We start from the raw sequence: 19,104 nt of genomic DNA on the forward strand, positions 1-19,104 counted from the left end.
CCAGACGTCAAGATTTCCCGTATTTTGTGTGTCCTCTTAAGTCTGATGCAGCTGTGTGTTCGTCTGTGACAGTAATTTCGCAGGAGATTTTTAGGCCATCGGTTGTGCGCTGATGCAGGCTGGCATGGTGATGCATGTTTGTGTGTGTGTGTGATAAGAGCTGGCGTGATGATGCACTCTGTCACTGCAGGAACCAGAGGGCAAGGCTTTATTAGAGCGCGCCTCTGACCAAACCAGAAGCGACACACACACACTCACACACACAAATACATGGACAAAGTCTTACCTCTTACACTGCTTATTTACAGATAGAACTTGTAAAGGCAGGGCTGCAGCTTGCCATTACCAATCCATCCAATGTTGAAGCTCAGAGCTTAGGGCTGCTGAAACCCAGGACTCAATATACTATACCTACAGCACAAAGACTGACCTCCAGATAACAATGTTGTTGTCTTACTTGCACATTTATCAAATTCTGCATAGCAAGCAGCATGTTTTATTAGAAAATGTGACGTTTGACACATTCTTTTTCTTATTTTTTACCCAAAGTGCCTAGTGCATTACTTTACATGGATAGGAATTCATTGAGCCACTCACAAAATTGAACACCATTCTCAAAGGCCATGTATTAGAATAGAATTATAATGTAGTCTTATACAAATACTAATTGGGATTTAGGAAAAGGTAGATACTATGGAAATGTTTAGGAAGTTATAATTGTAAGCTTTTTTTTTTGCATGTGTATGGATTATACAACCATGCAATAAAATTCAATAAGAAACATTTATCCGTTTTAGCAGTTGGTTGTAGCGTTCTATTATTTTTTATTTCAAATAAATAGCAACAAATCTTAGATTTGCATTACTAAAATCTGATGTTATACACTGTAGGATATTTAGATAATCAATCAGACTTTATTTAGTCTTTATATAGCAACTTTTGTTCAGAATTTCTTTCAAAGTGATTGACACATCAAAAAAAAAAGAAAATTATTGGGAAAAAACATAGGCATTTGCATATGCATCAGTGCATGTGCATACAGTCATACAAATATATTTGCTAATACAGTTAAATGAAATGAAATGGTTAACGCGACGTAACAATCAGATAGGAAATAGACCCAAACAGCACTAAACACTGCTGGCTACACGATTTGCCCTTTTGTTCAATATATGTGTCTTTTGTGTCAAAATGACAAAACCACTTCTATTATCACAGTAAATTACTGTATATTGTACTAATTGCAGCAATTATATTGTTGTACATTTTTTCTTCTGCTACTGGAGTGAAACCGCGCAACAAAATGTCAAATGACCATATATGAGCGCCTGGTTTGGCCGACCGCTGATTATTAAGGTCATTAAAGAACCTAAGTACTGCAAGTCATACCACAATTGTTTACAATGCAACTGGGGTGTTATCGTTAATTATTCAGAGCTTTTATGTGTTGCACTATTTTGTGAGTCTGAGATTCAATGTAATTACAGTAATGAGCGACTCTGACATGATAACCAATAGCGACTTATGTCGGCTCCTATTCAGGCTTACCAACAGCAATGAAGGAATAATATGTCTGAACACTATTTCGGCCTGTGAGCAATCAGAGACACTCTGTGTTGTAACAGTCTATAGCCAGAAACGGATGAAAAATAAAATAAATAGTGAGAGAATTATCTGGGGACCCTATGTGTCACGTATCTTTCTCGCATGACATACCTACGTCTGCAAAATCTGCTTCTTTTCTTGGGTTTCCGAATCTCCCGCACACAATAATGGCCCACCGTTGTCATCTACATGTTATAAATATCAATAGACTATAAAGTCGGGACTACCTGTATCGTAGCAATCACACGTCCCCACAGTGGAGCATTTTTCAGGCTTTGAAGCTGAAGCCCGGGCCCGTGTCCTACTGCCAAACATTTTTAATGTATACAATTCATTTTCAGCACATCCAGAGGAATCTTCCCTTCCTGCTGTTCTCCTGCCGATCATATCCCTATCGTATACACCATTCATCCAGTGGTATCCCCAGCATCCTCTGATTAGCTTCAATTTCATAATAAATAAATATTAAAATATTCAGAGTAAAAAATAAATAAATAAATAAATTAAAAAATTTGCAATGCAGCTGAACTCTGCCCATATTCATGGTCGCTAATGTCCTGCAGGAGCGTCAAATCTCCAAGAAGCACATTTCTCAACAAGTGAAATAAACATACTCCCTGTTTCTTTGATTTCTTTCTGGCTCTCATCTCCCATCTGATATTTCTAATAAATAAACATGAGTCTCCACTCCTTCTGCATTTATACATGCAGACCTCATTCTTTTATAGTGATATCTTCCTAACAACCACACTCCAGATCAATATTCATAATCAGCAATATCTCTCAAAGCTCCAAAAGAATCTTTTCACACATTGTGAAAGTCTACTCTCATATATTTTATGGAGATTGGTCTTATTCATGTTCCGACACATATCTCCAGCTGTGCGTGTTCTTGTTCTATCTGCTCTTCACATATTTAAAATAAAAAGAGAGATGTTCATGATAAGTAAACATTAGCCACTTACTTATTCTTATTAAACCAGCAAAGTCCAAGTCTCTTGCTGGATCCTCCTGACCAAAGAAATAACAAATCTATTCACTTTCACTGGGGAGTCGTAACCTCCGCCATGGCAGAGTAAAGGGTCAAGTGACACAGGGACTTGAACCCTGGCACCGGACAGCACAAGACCTCCAATGAGCGAGATGCACCATCAAATATTCATATACACTGTGCAGGCTTCTGCTTTGATTTCTCATTTCTTTCTCCTCTGCCATCTCATATGCAGAATAATAAACATGCCTCTGCTCGGCTGTTTACATATTCAGACATATTCCTCATTCTGATATGGATATTCTTTGGATAATGAGCTGACTATTTACATTTAACTTTTCTTCACCATCTTCGCACCACTCTTTGCTCACCCTCCCCCTCCACCACCCCCACCCGCGCTCTGTCACTCCCGTATCATTCTTTCTGAATCTTGTTCGCTTTTACCACTACACCCCCGCCCTCACCACCTCCCACACCCTGCCCTCCTCCTCCTCCAGATGAATTGAATATGTGAGCTATTGGATGTGAATGAATAAAGCATCCCATCTCAAACACACATTGGTGACACCTTATTAACCACATGTCAGATGCACATGACAACTGGAGCACACATGCGCACGTGGCTTCCATTCACGTAGCCCACACACACACACACACACACACACACACACACACACACACACACACACACACACACACACACACACACACACACACACACACACACACACACACACACACACACACACACACACACACACACACACACACACACACACACGGACAGACAACAATGGAGCTGGCTGGCGTTTGCGCGCTCAGACACAACAGCAGCACACACTTATCTGCTTCCACGCACACGCCAAACTCTCCTCATTAGTCTATATCGTGTTAGTGACTTACGTTTTATCGGTCAGGCACAGTGAACGTGCGTTTGATTTGGAAACTGAATTTGACATTCAAAAAGTTTGACAAAATATGAAGTTACTCATACAAGAAGGGGAGAAAAAAAAAGAATTTCACAGATGACCAACAATCAGGCAGTGATGTCTATCTTCATGCCCTGCATGTTTCAACATCTCCATGCTGCGCATGCCGTATTCTAACCAATCATTGACTATGTTCTTTTCTTTTTTTTGACAAAGACTGACATTAACCTATTCATTTGAAGCAGGTGTGTTGGTGCAGGGAGATGTCGAAACATGCAGGGCAGCAGCTCGACACGGCTGCAGCGGTAAAGTATTGTGTTGAGGTGATGTTCACATAAAGAATCAGCATACCAGCTCTGCAGGCCACTGGTGTCACAGTATCAGCATTTACAAATCGATGGAAATGACCAGTTTTCATAGCTTTCCAAAGGGCTGTTAATCGTGTAGTTAAATTGACTGAAACTGGACACAGAATATTACGGTACTTTGTTGGGCGCCATCCCCGGGAGGCTGATTTTATTTAGGGCAGCTTTACAAACAGAGGGAGCAGATTTCAGAACAGCATCACTGCACATCTGTAAAGAAAATGTTTATTAAACTAGCCTCTTTATTAGGCTACTGTTTTCTTATCATTTATTGTTAGTATTTCATTCCAGAGATGCCAGAGAAATTATTTTAGGCATAATAATGCACATTTAAAGCATGATATGATATTTTCTCACAAAAAGTTTAGGATATTTGGCTTTCAGGTGAAATTTCAGGATGAACCTAAAATGCACCATAACCTTTACAGATGAACTGAATGTGACCTCTAAACATTTCATTGTCCAACTGTTCAATGTTTCAGTCGTTTTGGCACAACTTGCAGTTCTCCAACAAGAAAATATATTAGATATTTGATTAAAAATCAGAGGAAAGCAGGCGATAACACAAGCAGAGAGTTGACAGCAAATCAATCAAACAGCCTTGTCAATCCATTTTTTGAATGCCTCACCTCTGACGATAAGACCTGCAAAGTTTGACACCCCGGAGCCGCGCTCTGACTGGGTGACACAGCGATACAGATCTTGATCCTGATTAGTGACTTCTTTGAGGTGGAAGGAGGCGGCGAATCGCCGGTGGTTGATGTTTTTGGTCAGAGCCACAGGAATATCCTCCCCGTTTCTCCTCTGGATCACGGACAGAACAAAAACACAGGAGAGAAGGAGATCGTTGAAGTGGCTGGGGGAGTTAACTGCCTTGCTCAAGGTTGCTTGATAACACTGGACCACACTCAGCCGCAGGGACACACACACACACACACACTCACTCGCATGTGCGGCGCTGACGGCAGGTTTGAAGGTCATGACTACAATAGAGCCATAATGAAATCAGCAGCTATTAAACTCTTAATCATGTTAGCTGCTCGATGTATGGCCCTGAGTCACCCTGCACGCGCGCGCGTGCGTGTGTGTGTGGTGTTCGGTGTGTGTGTGCGTGTATCATAAATGTACCGGCATGACGATATCCAACCCTATACTTAATACACATATTCCACAATACAGATTGAACTACAAACAATATTGTATGTTTCCCTGTTCTTTGCATCCACGCCAATCCAGATAATCAGATGCTGAATTCATACATTTATTGTAAATGTTATTAAAACAAAACCAAAAAAACCACGGGACTTGGACAAATATGTTTATATCCTGGGTCTGGAAGTATCAACCCAGCTTTATTCGCTGACCTCATTCTGCCAATATTAGGTATATTTATAGTTGCTTGCTTATCGAGTAATAATGCTAAATAAGGGTTCGCATTTTGTTTCTTTCTTTTGAGTGCATAAACATACCTGCAGCCAGAGTTTGTTGTTGGAAGTGTCTCTTCCAGTGGCGATACACTGAAATGTGGCGTTTTGTCCGGCGTTCACCTCCACGTCCCCGAGTCGCAGGAAATGAGGGGATTTATCTGCAGGAGGTCAAACAAGCGAAGAAAATGAGATGGGGGTTACAGCAAGGTTACATGTAATAGTGTTTAAAATGTTGGGGTTTTATTATATGTAACAGCTCAAAGCGAAAATGAGGCGACAAACAGATCTGGTGATCACAAACACACTGCATATATTTGTGGGCATTGTGATGCCTGGAGGAAAACGCCGGTTATTACAGCAATTAGATTTTTACTGGAGCTGGAGAAAATCAAAGCACTACAATGAACTGACACCGGCGAGGTAACATCAATGTCACATCCAGTATGTATAATTCACAAAGCCTCCAATTCTTAACTACCACACAAAGATATGAAATAAGCCTTTCGAGGCCTGAAGATGCAGTTCAGCGATGACATTTTTATTCTGGGGATGTGATTGCAATCATAGATAGCAGCTCCTACGGTGAATGAAAACCCGCACACACAAACCTGTGTGTCCAGAAATGCAGCTGTGAGAATGAATGCTTCCACTGTGGAGACTAAGTACTAATTCCTTTTCAAATGCTTGCTCCTTCCTATTAAGAGTCCGAGTGCTCTGCCTTTAAGAGACCAGGGGATCTTCTCTATAGGTTTTCCTTGATCTCAAGTCTGGGGTTAGGAACGTCTCAGAGAGACACGGTGACCAGGGAATACCAGGACCTCACAAACTGTACAAGTTGGATGCTGCAAGACAGTTTTTTTTTTTTTTGAGACTTATAATCAATGGACTCCATTAAGAAACTGAATTACCTTCAAAGATTTTAGTGTTCCGACTAGATAGATGGCCAAAAGCAGTTGTAACGACCCTCCAGGAGCATGAACGTGGCTTTAGATATACAGGCCCCTTTCTGGAAAGAGTAACAGTTTGTCGTCCTAACTTTCTTTTGGCGGTGAGGAAACACTCAGGCAGAGCAGAGAAGACGACCAGAGACGTAGAGAGAATTTAAAATGGATCGCAGCTCTCATCTCTTTCCTGTCAGTACTGAGACAAGACAGCCACTGTTCACTCTGAGTGTGTTTGCAAGTGTGTGCGAGCGAGTGTGTGTGTGTGTGTGTGTGTGGGTGTGTCTGTGCGCGTGTGTGTGTGTGTGGGATAAAGAGAGAGACTGAAAATGCTGAGTGGTCAGAATCTTCTCTTTCCATGATTGCCCTAATACTGTCTCATTTCCCGCTTCACTCTCCTCTCCTCTCTCTCTCTCTCTTCCTGTTTTTCCCCCCTCTTCGCAATCTCACTTTCCTTTTGGGGGGAAAAAAAGAAAAAAAAAATCTCATTTTTCTTGACGACTTGTCTTTCTCCCCTCACCGCATCCCTCCTCTCCCGTGTCACCTTCCCACTTATCTACCCGTTCGACTGCAACAGAAACCATCCCAGGTACAGTCTAATTAGTGGCCAAAGCTATCAGTGTCTATCCAGTGAGCTAGGACTAATTGCTGGCAAGCTAATGACTCACCGCATGGGTAGCTGAGCACCTGAATGTCGTCGATGACGATGAAGCCGGCTTTGCTGTCCGAAACCTCGGCTTCGAATATGACCTGAGAAAAGAGGGAGAGATTTACATACATTACTATCATTATTACACAGTTCTTCAGCTCGTGTTCATGTGACGGGGATGTTTGTTGAAATCGTGTTCGAGTTGTGGATTGAGATCGTCTGCTCATCTTTGACCGTCGCAAACAAACCAATTTATGCAGGTTTTTGGACTGACCTGAACATGTACGGAATTTGAAGCAACATGTGTCTTCGGCAGTTTGTGAGAGGAACCAAAATGATGGCTGCCAGTACCCGCCTATAACGTAACTTTATGCCATTTAGGTCGATATTATACTATCCATAAACTCAGAATAAAGGTTTGTTCCTCCGTATGTAAATCTATTTCTGGCATAAATATGTTTGTATCATCTAGAGTTCAGCATGCAGACATAAATTAATGCACAATTTGCATCTGCAAATCCGTTGCTGTAAGGATGATGACTTTCAACAATAGAACCTCTCTATTTACCAACTGAATGCATCTGAGTGTATTTGTACGAAATCATCTAACGAGAGAACGTTTAAATTTGCAGTCAAAAGAGAACGATGCGTTCACGGGACAGGCAGAAAAGTCGTCGACGGCGGCTGGTGATGTGCATAAAGCTGGATAAATACAAAGCCGCCATTCTGACTGCTGTTGGATTTATACACGCTAGCCTGCGAGCCAGGATGGATGAATGAGATACTTCCTGTTGGATCATAGTAATCTTCTTTGGTACACATAAAATGGTTGCCACAAAAATGATAATAAGCAATGAAACCCGCTTTGGTAGGGTGTAGAACGATGAGTCCGATCCATCTGTTTGTTTTTCATTCCCATGTCATTCAGCCTCTCTGCTTTCCTTTCATTTCTCTCTCGACTTGTTTCCCCTGCATCTGCCTCTTTTCTTTATTTTGTATCAAAACTGCAGAACGGTCAGGCCTCCCAGCGAGTATCTTCCCAGGCAGCGAATGCAGTGTTTGCATGTTCTTCCTGCCAGAGTGTGTCATGCTGACCTGACCTCAGTGGTGTGCGATTGCTTGTCTCTCAGTATTTGCCCTGTGATGGACTGGTGACCTGTACAGTTAGTACCCTGCCTTCTCCTACAGTCAGTTGGGATCAGCTCAAGTTCCGCAGTCCTCAGTTGGATAACATCATGAAGAAGATGGTTAACAACTGCTCCAATAAGATCAGTAGGTTCATGTGGAGGTTAAGGGTGGATATGGCAAAAAGTGATATGTAAATTGCTGCTTTTAAGCCATACTTGGGAGTGTCACCTCTTTGGAAATGGCCATACATTTTTGCGCAAACAAGATAGATGTTAGTCTGACACCGGCAGGTCCAAGTTGGTCCAATATTTTAGACTGAAGCATGGCAGGTATAACAACTCACCAATCTTAGAAATGGTTTAAAAAAATTTAAAAAATAAGCTAAAACTTGGTGCTACTTGTTGTGATTCAACAATCAGCTGCTGACATGACTTGGAGTACCATGTGTCCTCAGACTCACTGGGAAGAAAAGAAAAAAAAAAAAAAACTGTCGTACTTGTTATGATTCCCCTTGGCGGAGTGGAAACGCAGCATTTTCTATGTTTTAGCTCCAATCTGGGAATGTACTAACCTGTAAGCTTATTACTGCACCTAAGGGCTTCTCCATTTAGACATTCCACTGATAGGCTACTTTTCATTATGATGGCTGATTATTGTGAATGGGGGCTGGAATAAATAAAACTCTGAACTAATTTGTTTTTGCAAGCACACCAGCGTGGAAGGAAATCAGAGCTGAGTATGCAAATGACATGCTTGATAGTAACATCTGCAAGCTGCACCGCAACAGAGGGGAGAGGGGCAACCGATATATGCTAATAGTTGAGTTTTTCATTTTTTCATTTCGAGTCAACAAATGCTTTAATTTCCCATCATTTCATTAACCAAGACTCGGAATGAAGACTTCTCCCCTCATCCATCTCTTCCCCTCGTCCGCCTTACGGATGCACAACAATCCCAATTCTTTTCACTCCTTATTTGCTCCATTATCGTACCTTTCGTACCATTTTTACTCTTTAATTTCTCTCCGTCTCTCTCGCTTGCCATCTGTTTTCCAACAGTGTTTACTCGGAGAAGAGTAGTGTAATGAGCAGAGCGAAGAAGGCGAGGGGAGTTCACCATTGAAATGAGAGACGGAGACAGAAAGAGAGCAAGGAGGTGAGCGGTTGTTGTCATTCATCACCTGCAAAAGGAAATCTGCCGTGAACTGTTTACCCATAGCTTATCATCTCCTGCATGTCACATACCACCCCCCCCCCCCACACCTCTCAGTCCCTCTCCCCTACCAATCTATCTTGTCTCTTTGTCCTATCATCTTTCACTCATAGTTCACCGCAGAGCGTGGCAGAAAGACATCAGCTGACTTTTAATACCTTCATCTCTGTCCGTCGGACGACCCGCCCACTCGTCTACCTGCCTCCCCGCTCTGCCCAACATTGATTGTTATTACAACCATGCTTGAGTCGATGGAGGTAACACGACCTCATCGCTCCTTCTCTTTGTGTGGACACGCATGTTCTATAAACGCACACAATTACAATTTCGTATTATCTTCAATAAGAAAAATAACAGTCTTTACGACTGCAGTCAGTTCAAACACATCCAAATCAAGTCCCTGAGGACACGTTCGTGGCACGAGACGAAGGCAAATGAAGGTCTTTCAAGTCTCTGAATGTTGAGGTAAATTTAATGTCATGGTCGTTACATGCTTTCCTTTCAGGGCTCCTTCTTAAATAGCCGAGGCAAGTCTGTTCAAAACAGAGGTTTAATTAAATCAAACTTGTGGTTTTGGGTGTCTCCCTATCACCCCGCTAGTCATGTGGTACAGAAAGTAACGTCAACAACAATTCTGAATGACATACAGTACATACTGCATACTGCAGCCACGCATTAGTGTAGTGCTTTGATACCATTGCATCAAAGCGAGAACATCCGTGGTTCGAGGTCAAGGTGAATGTGTGTGACTGTTCAGACATTGTCCCGCATCAATAGTTGGAGAAAAGCTAGATGTGTGTTGAAGGGGTCATATTATAGAGGTTTTCAACACTTTCACATGGGTCTTGTTGGTCCACCAACAATGTATTCAAGCTTTTTCTTACATTTTCTGTCAATTGAATATTTGATCATTTGGGCTGCCTTCAGAATCTGCTTTTGTGTGAGCTGGACTGTCTCCGCCCACACATGCCATCTTGGGAAGAGGAGGAAGTACTTCCTCTCATGGTGCCAAGTGCCAGAGCAGAGCTGCCTAATTGTGGGAGGGTCAAAGGGAGAGCCTACCTTAACTGGGATTGGCTAAACCCCCGATGACACTATACAGGATTTGATTTCTGATTCACTTGTTGGAGCACACACTTTAAAAAATATTTTTAAACAAGCCAGGGAATGAGATGACAGATTCTCTTCACTTCTGGGACGTCATTCCCAGGCATAAGGATGCATGTTACTGTTGGAAAACCATTAGAAAGTGAATTTTGCCTAACATGACCCCTTCAATGTGAAATATAACATTATAATTATCATTTCTTTGAGAGGAGCAAATGTAACGGATGTTTGAATGACAAAAATCTGCAATTGATGACTTTGCAGCACAATATGTCGTTGTCATTCTTGAATCTCAAGCTGAGTCATGTTTTAAAGCAGTCTAATCAAATCCATCTTTTTTTTTCAACAGCCCTGGTAATAATTTTGAGTAGAATTAAAATAATTTCCTTGAGGCCCAGGGTTACAGCAGTTTGCATGCAAGTCACTGCTGATTTTATCCCCTCGTAAAATGTAATTGTCAGCCATAAGAACCTTTGAATCCTGCTATTTCTGGATTGAACAGTGGTCACCTCTGAGCACTCACGTATCAAGTGTTCGCCAACTGACTGATCTCACTGTTATGAAGCCAGATTATTGATGGCTTGTGTTTACAAGTTCACACACAGGCAAAGCCACAGTGAAACGCTGAAGGCTGAGGACTGACATATCATCACTCCAGAGAAGGGTTGGGTGATAGCATACATCCTCTTATCATCCAATTGCATATATCACCCTGATGCATGCGCGTATGGGTGCTGAATCAAAAATGTTTAAAGCTGCGGAGAGCGGACTTCTTATCACCTCATGTTATAGTGTGAATCCTAATAAATGCAAATTGTGTTTAGGCACTGGCATACAGCACATATTTATCTGAAAGCAAAGCTTCTGGTAATACAAGTTCAAATAGTGGAAAACAGCAGAGGGGGGTTGTAATAGTGATCGGAAAATAAATCTCACAAGGACCAGACAGGCAACAATTATTAGAGCAATGAGTCTTTAAATAGAATATTTACTCTGCAAGTTCGTCATTGAATTATTCAGTGAAGAATTCGAGACTTACACCAGAAAACTCTGAATGCGACAGAGGTCCAAAAATAAGGTTGAGTGATATGTGGTCATTTTTCTAATTCCTATTAGCTGAGCATACGGTATTTGAAAAAAAAACAAGCTTTGTATAATCATGGTTGAATATATGGAAGATGAGTAACCCAGAGCAGGCCTTTTCAGTGCCTGATGATAATGATTCTCAAGCACACAGTATATTATACAGCCATTCACTAGAATGTGGCTATGCCGTTCATACTGAAGATCCTGGAGAGGTTCTGTCTATAGCTATGATTTAATTCAATAACGTTAAGTAACATTATCACTTCTCAACCATCGCTTGTTCTAATCTGGCTGCTGAGGAGTCAGTGTATTTTTCTATTTGAACCTGGAAGTTAGTTGAACATATTGTTCCTTTTTCCTCAAAGACTTAGGCTGGTCGGGTCACTGTTGATGACAAAGTGTGATTGGTATGGTACATAATAATGGAGTTGTTGTTCCATCTCAAATAAATTAAAACATGCTAATGGTACTGTAGTTGTAGTCAAGAAACTAACTTTTTTAAGTAAAAAAAAAAGAACAATACTACTAGTGTCTGTTTTTAAGATGATGTGATTTTATGTGTAGGTATTTGTTACTGTGTGGGTGTATGAGAAAGTGCATGTTCCCGAAATGAGAATGTCTTCCCTGTGGGGAGAAAAATCATTACATCCATCCATCCATCTTTTAGCGCTTTAATCCAGTTCCTGGGCATGGGGGCTGGAGCCCATCCCAGGTGACTATGGGTAAAAGCAGTTGTCCATCACAGAGCAAACACAGGATGAAAGACACTCAGGCAGTTCAGAGTCATCAATTAACCTCAAGTGCACGTCTTTTGACAGTGAGATGAAACCTGGAGAAAGTTCCCATGCACTCAGGGAGAACATGGAATCTCCACACAGAAAAGCCCTCATCCGGTCTCGAACTATGAGATGAAACCACCAACCATTAAACCACTTTGTGGCCTCAAAGGCATTAGAATATTTTAGTAGACATATACGTTAGGGTTAGACTTAGATTAAAGTATGGATTAGGATTCTGCAAGAAGGGATATACTAAGTTTATAATAATGGTATGTAAAACCAATGCAATGTCTCAACAAGGCAATGAATACAGAACATGTTTGTGTGTCCACATGAGTCAAATCATTGCTGGGTGAAACCAGTCTCATTACAACCCAAGCTAAAGTGTGAACACGGAAACATGTTTGAGCATGAAAGAAATAGCTTCATAACCTCAAATCTAATAACCTGCTTCACAAGCCTGAAAAAAAAAATAAAAACCTCTATGAGCCTCTGCAAACCAGGATGATTATGTTTAATTAAAACATGTTGACACACGAGTTTCATGCTGGTGATCTCCTCCCATAGTCACCGAGGAGGACCGGGCACCAGATGGGCCATTTGGAGGACGCTTTCACACTTTGCCTTATAGTAATATTATGTGTTCCCTAGGCTACGCGTGTTAACATGATCAGTGTCTGCATATATGCCTGCGAGAGACAAGATACCCGGAAACATGCACACATCCGTCAACACCAGCCAGTGAGCACACACAAGCACACGCACACGCACAGAGAAATCATGCGGAGTGACATAAATAAAGAAAACATGAAGACGACGCAAACAGAGTGAAGCTCATCCTGCACCCGTGTGTGTGTGTGTGTATGTGCGTGCATTCAGATCATGACCACTGGAAATACAAAATTACACAGATGATAGGACGATTCTTCATACATATAGCTGTAGGTTGCTATTTCGGGACCAACCTGGTATTCATTAGGCCAAAAGGTGGAGACGGCGAGTTCGGCTCTCAGCCAATCTTTACCTGAAAAACAACAGTAGAGTCAGCACACGCAAGAAAACAAATCTACAGCTAATTCAAATAAGTAAGAGTGGAACGTTTACCAGTGTAGGATGTCACGTTCCATATGGGGTTGGCCAAAGGACCCTTGTTTACCTAAATAATACACAAAGAACACTATATAAAGCACACTGAAATACATTAACATTATTCTCTTCTGTTCATCTATACTAAACTGTTTTATGCCAAGGTCAGATTTTGCCACGGTTGCTTATCTTTTATCTGAGACGGTTAAAATCGTACTCAGTAGAGCTTCAAGTGGAGTCTATTTCCAATTAAAGACCACTCGGACCTGTTTCTCTAGATGTTGTAGTTTTTCCAAACTGAATGAAATAAGAGATTTATGTTACAGTGTGTGTTTGGAGGTTATTTCATTGTAAAATTAATTTGCCCTACTTGATTTGGCATTCCTATACAATCTCATAGTGAGAAAGTCATTGAGCTGCTTCACCAGATTTTCATCTTAATCCTGTTTTAATTTGTTTCAACTGACCAGGCTGTGGTCACCATCTGCCATCATGACAAAAAATTTTTTTAGATAATTTGAAATAAATAATCCAGTTAATTTTCTATAATGTCAATCCTGTCCTGGGAGAGAGTAGAGATCTGAACCAGTGTATAAAGGTACTTCTGACTCCTCTGATTTGGTTGTTGAATGAATAAAACCAAACAAATTGAAGCAATGACTTTAAGTCTTTGAAGAGAACTTCAGGCTGTGTGGTTGGTTGGCTGCTCGGTACCTTCACCAGGACGTTGAGGGTCCCCGGGCTGGAGCCATCGGGGCTGGTGAGGAGATAGTTGAAATCGATGCAGTGAGTGTCGTTCTCCTTCATGACGGGCAGCTGGAACCTGGCCTTCTCTCCCACATCATACTGAGAGACATCGACGTACATGTAGGAACCTAGACACCGGAACGGAGACAAAAGACTTGAGTTTGAAAAGCATCGGCACTCATCGGAGTTAAAACCCAAGTGGATCAAGGTCATGTGATTTATTCAGAAAACCTTATTAAAGACCCAAGAGTCACTTGGTTTGCAGCTGTTTGCACTTGTACACCACATATCAACTGAAAGCTTGAACAGACTTGTGGCGCTGCCCTCCGAGGGGGTTCTTCGCGTGTAGGCGGTGGGAGTATTATGACTGGACTTGCCAAAAAGTGAGCTGCGTGCCCAAAGCTTGTGTTACATGCACCTACACGGGCAAACGAACAGCATCTGTGTGTCTTGGTGAGGTAGGATTATGTATCTATTTGTTTTCCTCTGTCTCCTTTACAGTACTTGCATCATTGCACTGTGCACCTCCCATGTTCAACATATAAATTCAAACTCTCTACTGATAGATATAAGCAAATAGAGAGCAACGACTTTCATCACACCGCTCTCTTTCACTTTACCTGCCCCTCCTTTTCAGCCCTCTCTCTCTCTCTCATGCGTATACACCTTGAAGCACTGAATTTTTTCAGAATTCCCAATAAAGAGCCTTCGTTCCCTCCCTTTATGTGTGCACACTTCACTCCCTTCTGTTTATCGCTTCGTTCTAGCCTTTTGGGGGTACAGTACACACTTTGGCCCCTACAAGAAACATAAAAGAAACCCTCGTTCCGATGACTGCGTCATTTCTTTCTCCTCCTGCGACTGTTGGTTTGTTTGTGAGCTGGCCGACAGGAATATAAGAATTGAAGAGAACTATCCAACTGAGTAGTTGTTGGTTAAATTATGTAATTTTGATGCCAGTTGCTGTAGTTAGCACAGACCCCTTAGCTGCACTTGTCAAAAAGTTCAAACAATTATGCGTGCAATATTAAATTTTTTGCAGAACTGTGTGAAAGACAAGTTGCATTTTTTATTTTGGTGCATTGTTTGGTTTCTTTCTTTTTTGTCTCTGCTCAGAAAACTACTTACATTTATAAAGATAACATGTTAAAAAAATTGACAAATCATTTAGTGTTGTGATTTAACCTTCAGGATCCATTTATGATGCTAAGAAATGTTTGGGGCAAAAACTTTTTGGGAAATTCAAAAGCATGTCGGAGCAAAGATTTTCAAATGTCCATGGATATCCTAAAGAACACTACAAATCATTTAGGTGCCGATGACCCAGCTCAGAGAGAGGCTCATCTTTCAATCCCTCGGTGGGTATTTTAATCCATGTGTCAATCTCTTCTTGGGCCAAACGATGGTGGAGGAGCACCTTGTATGGCAGCCATCGACCACTGGTATCAATGAGTGTCATTCTTTGTTTAACATATGTGGGCATGTACCTGGAGCTTTCCTTCTAATGCGCTCATATTGCCTTTTTCTGAAAAGGTGAAAGCTTTTTTCTTTTTAAACTTGAATGAACATTAAATGTGGAAAAACATACAGGTCAAACCGGGAAGCAAATATTTCCAGTTGGTGTGGTGTGAATGAGTGAACGAGTATCTTATGTTGGTGTGAATATAACTCGGAACCCTTTATGATGAAGTAGTTCCCGCTTAGACAGTCCCAAGAAATCTCTGTTTGATGAAGCCACAAATATCTCCGAGGTACTTTCTAAATGTTACTGCCACTATCGAGCATTCTACCTTGTACTGACAGGAGCTGACTTCGAAATGGAGCTCCATATTAATACATAATCTCTGCATACTGACAGGACCGTCAGTCTGCACATCGTCGTCCAGATGTTCCCGTAATCAGCTCAGACCTCGACCAGATGTTGTGGCACTGAAAATATGATGAAATGTGATCCTTTCCTGCTTGGTGTTTAATCTCACAATCTTACGCAATAGGCCGTTCCAAATTGAGAGAAACTAGCTCATGTTACCGTTCAATTCTGCTTGAAGTGTCCTCTTTAAAATGCAAAAAGGTCTTAATTAACTGATTAGTCAGTCTTTCTCTCTGATTAGTCGTTTTATTGAGCTGAAGAGCTTGTTAACACATTAGTGGCTCGAACCTCTTGAATCTGAAGATTTCCCCTTCTTGATATCAAGTAAACTGAACATTAATGGATTTGTGCCTGTTGATTGAATAAGAAAGACTTGAGATTCTCAAGATGCGCGGGAGTCCATTGAGCTTTGCAATGTGCATTGTTTTTCCACAAACTTGCAGTGGCTTTAGTTGAATAAAGAGATATCGAAGGTGAAGGGATAGACTACAATATACAGAGCACAATGGTACAGGATGAAATAGAAAGTAAACAAAGTTTAGATTTATGAATTAAAAACCACTAAAAGCCTGCATAAAATGCTTAACAGTGACAATAACAAGTTAATTGTATTTGCGTATAATATTGTCCACAATATGCCGTATACAAAAGCCTGTAAGACAATGGTGATAATCAGTTATTGTGGAGCTGCTAATCTGCTGAGTGAAAACACGTTTCTCTGCACAACAGAAGAGAACATAACAGGCTTTCAACTGGTGCGCACGCACACACACACACACACACACACACACACACACACACACACACACACACACACACACACACACACACACACACACACACACACACACAGTTTCCTAATTATTGTTCAGCCTCATCTTTTTTCTTGATCTCCCTTCTCTTACTCCCATTACCACCCGTGCCTACTTTCAACACATAGGCACACATTTCCACCTGTGCCATGGAGGCATCAGAATAAATCCCACTTTCCTGGTTCTGAATGTCACCAAGCAGATCCAAATTGACCGCATCCAAAATGGACTTCAGCCAACCAGACTGAAAACACAACGAGGCCAGCACCAGGTTCCCCCCTCCCTCCGAAGCACTAATCGGAACTCCAAAATTGAAACCATGATGGACGTCAATCTGGTTTCTCCCATTTCTCTGGCACTGATACCAAGACTGTGACATGAGAAAAGTGCCTTTAAGATTCCTGCCAAGATGAAGTGCCAGTTAAAAATACTCCCATCAGTCAGAGACCCAGATATGTCACAACACACACAACATTGCAAAATATAACCTTTAACACATCCGTTAATCAGAACACTGCCTGCTAAATAATTGTACCAGCAGATGGATTTGGTTTAGGTAAAAATAGCTGCATGCTCATGACATATACCAACGCATTCAACTTGTTTTTTGCATGCCGGGCTGACTGAAATCATTTCCAATAATATATATTTTTTTAAATCATTGAATTGCCTCAATACCAGTCATCAGGGACAGAACAATAACAACACTTAATCCATGGCAAAAATAGCGTTGGGAAATATGAGTAATAAAAGACTGACACTACAGGAAACCGATACAGCACCCATGAGCAGACCTTGAGATGCCAAGAACATCTGACACCTGAAATCTGCCAGTTTCTAAAATGGCTGATGCCTTTGAACTGCCAAAGTCCAAAATGGCCGCTAATATAATGACGGCACAGTGTAACGATGAGGCTAAAAATACCACTCTGACAGCCTTAAGACCCAGATATGTCACATAATGACAACGGCAGCGCAGTAGACAGAGGACAGTATTCTTCAGCAAAACAATAACAACCTGCTGGAGGAATAACAGCGAACACGGTGGTTTCATTTCTAGCATTTTAAGGTGCCAATCAAATTACGTGGGTGGCAAAATAACAAACAAACCTGTTGGAGACCCACAGACACACACTGTTTACAGGAATCCTCTTTAATGAGAAGATGGACCTTCTCAGAACAGGCATCAATTAAGGATATGATGTATAAATGTATTTTCTTTAAGCAACTGCATAAGGTACCACAACAAGCATCTAATAGAGAATTGGTTCCCAATAAATGAAGAATGGGAGCAAATGACTTCCAGCCATTTTCAAGTGTTCCACACTTTAAATGCCACAATTAGCAATTGAGGAAAATAAATATAAAAAGTACATTTCTCCATTTCAATCTTTAAACATATTAATCAAATGTATTAAAAAACAAATAAAATAATCTTTCTCATACCTTTATGTATATGCTCAAATACTTAATGGGATTTATGGCTCGTGGTATTTTTATGTTTTTTCATATATTTTGCTCAGCTTTTGGTTGGTTTTTATTCCATAAAATCAAACCACCAACAGTGTGATTCCAGGATGATCCATTGCACCAACCAAGCCATGTTCCCTTATATCTATGGACAGCTTTCAACTTTATATTTCAAAATGTATTTTTAATTCGCCACATTTTTTACTCCAAACACTTCAGCCAGTTGTGCTCCTATCAAATCTTAATTTGTGTTGCTTTGGATTGACTTGTTTATCGTGCAATGTCAACAAACACGGATATTATTTCAAGTTTTATTCTCCAATGCTGCTGAAACAATGCCAGTGAAGTTTTTACTTAATGGTCACTTTAAGGCCATGGCATTCTTCAACATTCTGTTTTTATGGTCATACACCGCTAACAAGAGAATGGCTCTGTTGCAGCCTACATGCATTTTTTTTCCCCTCCACTTGCTTATTAGACAACACAGAACAACACCAAGAGCAAAGCGAGAAACGCAGCATGCCAAATAGGTTTAGAGTGGCACTGGCTGACAACATTATGAGTCAAAAGTATCTGCTGTAGTCCACTGAGCCGCAGAGCTCCAGCCTATGAATGTTCAACTGGCACAATGCACATTGCCAGCATAGCATCTAGACCCTGCCATGGTGACGGGCGCCAGCATCGAGCCCCAAAGAGATTACATAGAGGAGTTTTATCTCAATTGTGAAAAACTGCCAAACCATCCCTGCACACCCAGTACTGCCTTAAGCACAATTGGCGATTAGCAAGTGGGACAAATCAGTGTGGGTTATAAAGGACAAAAGTATAATTGTTGCCTCTGCAATGATTTTAAATGATTCTGAAAAAAAAAAAAGTGCATGAGTAGATGACCTCTTTTCT

General features: G+C 41.1%; 1 protein-coding gene across 2 annotated transcripts in view; it reads right to left on the minus strand.

Annotated features, from left to right (window-relative positions):
- Positions 1-19,104, minus strand: part of ptprk (protein tyrosine phosphatase receptor type K) — a 114,831-nt gene that overhangs the window by 46,769 nt on the left and 48,958 nt on the right. For both annotated transcript variants that reach the window (XM_080490350.1, XM_080490351.1), the window contains exons 3-8: positions 14,020-14,180; positions 13,324-13,375; positions 13,185-13,243; positions 6,927-7,008; positions 5,360-5,475; positions 4,520-4,694 (exon numbers count right to left, since the gene is read on the minus strand). In XM_080490350.1, coding sequence (XP_080346476.1) covers positions 4,520-4,694; positions 5,360-5,475; positions 6,927-7,008; positions 13,185-13,243; positions 13,324-13,375; positions 14,020-14,180 — 645 coding nt within the window. The remainder of the gene's footprint in view (positions 1-4,519; positions 4,695-5,359; positions 5,476-6,926; positions 7,009-13,184; positions 13,244-13,323; positions 13,376-14,019; positions 14,181-19,104) is intronic.

This window comes from Lipophrys pholis, assembly GCF_963383615.2.
Source record: "Lipophrys pholis genome assembly, chromosome: 21".
NCBI lineage: Eukaryota > Metazoa > Chordata > Actinopteri > Blenniiformes > Blenniidae > Lipophrys > Lipophrys pholis.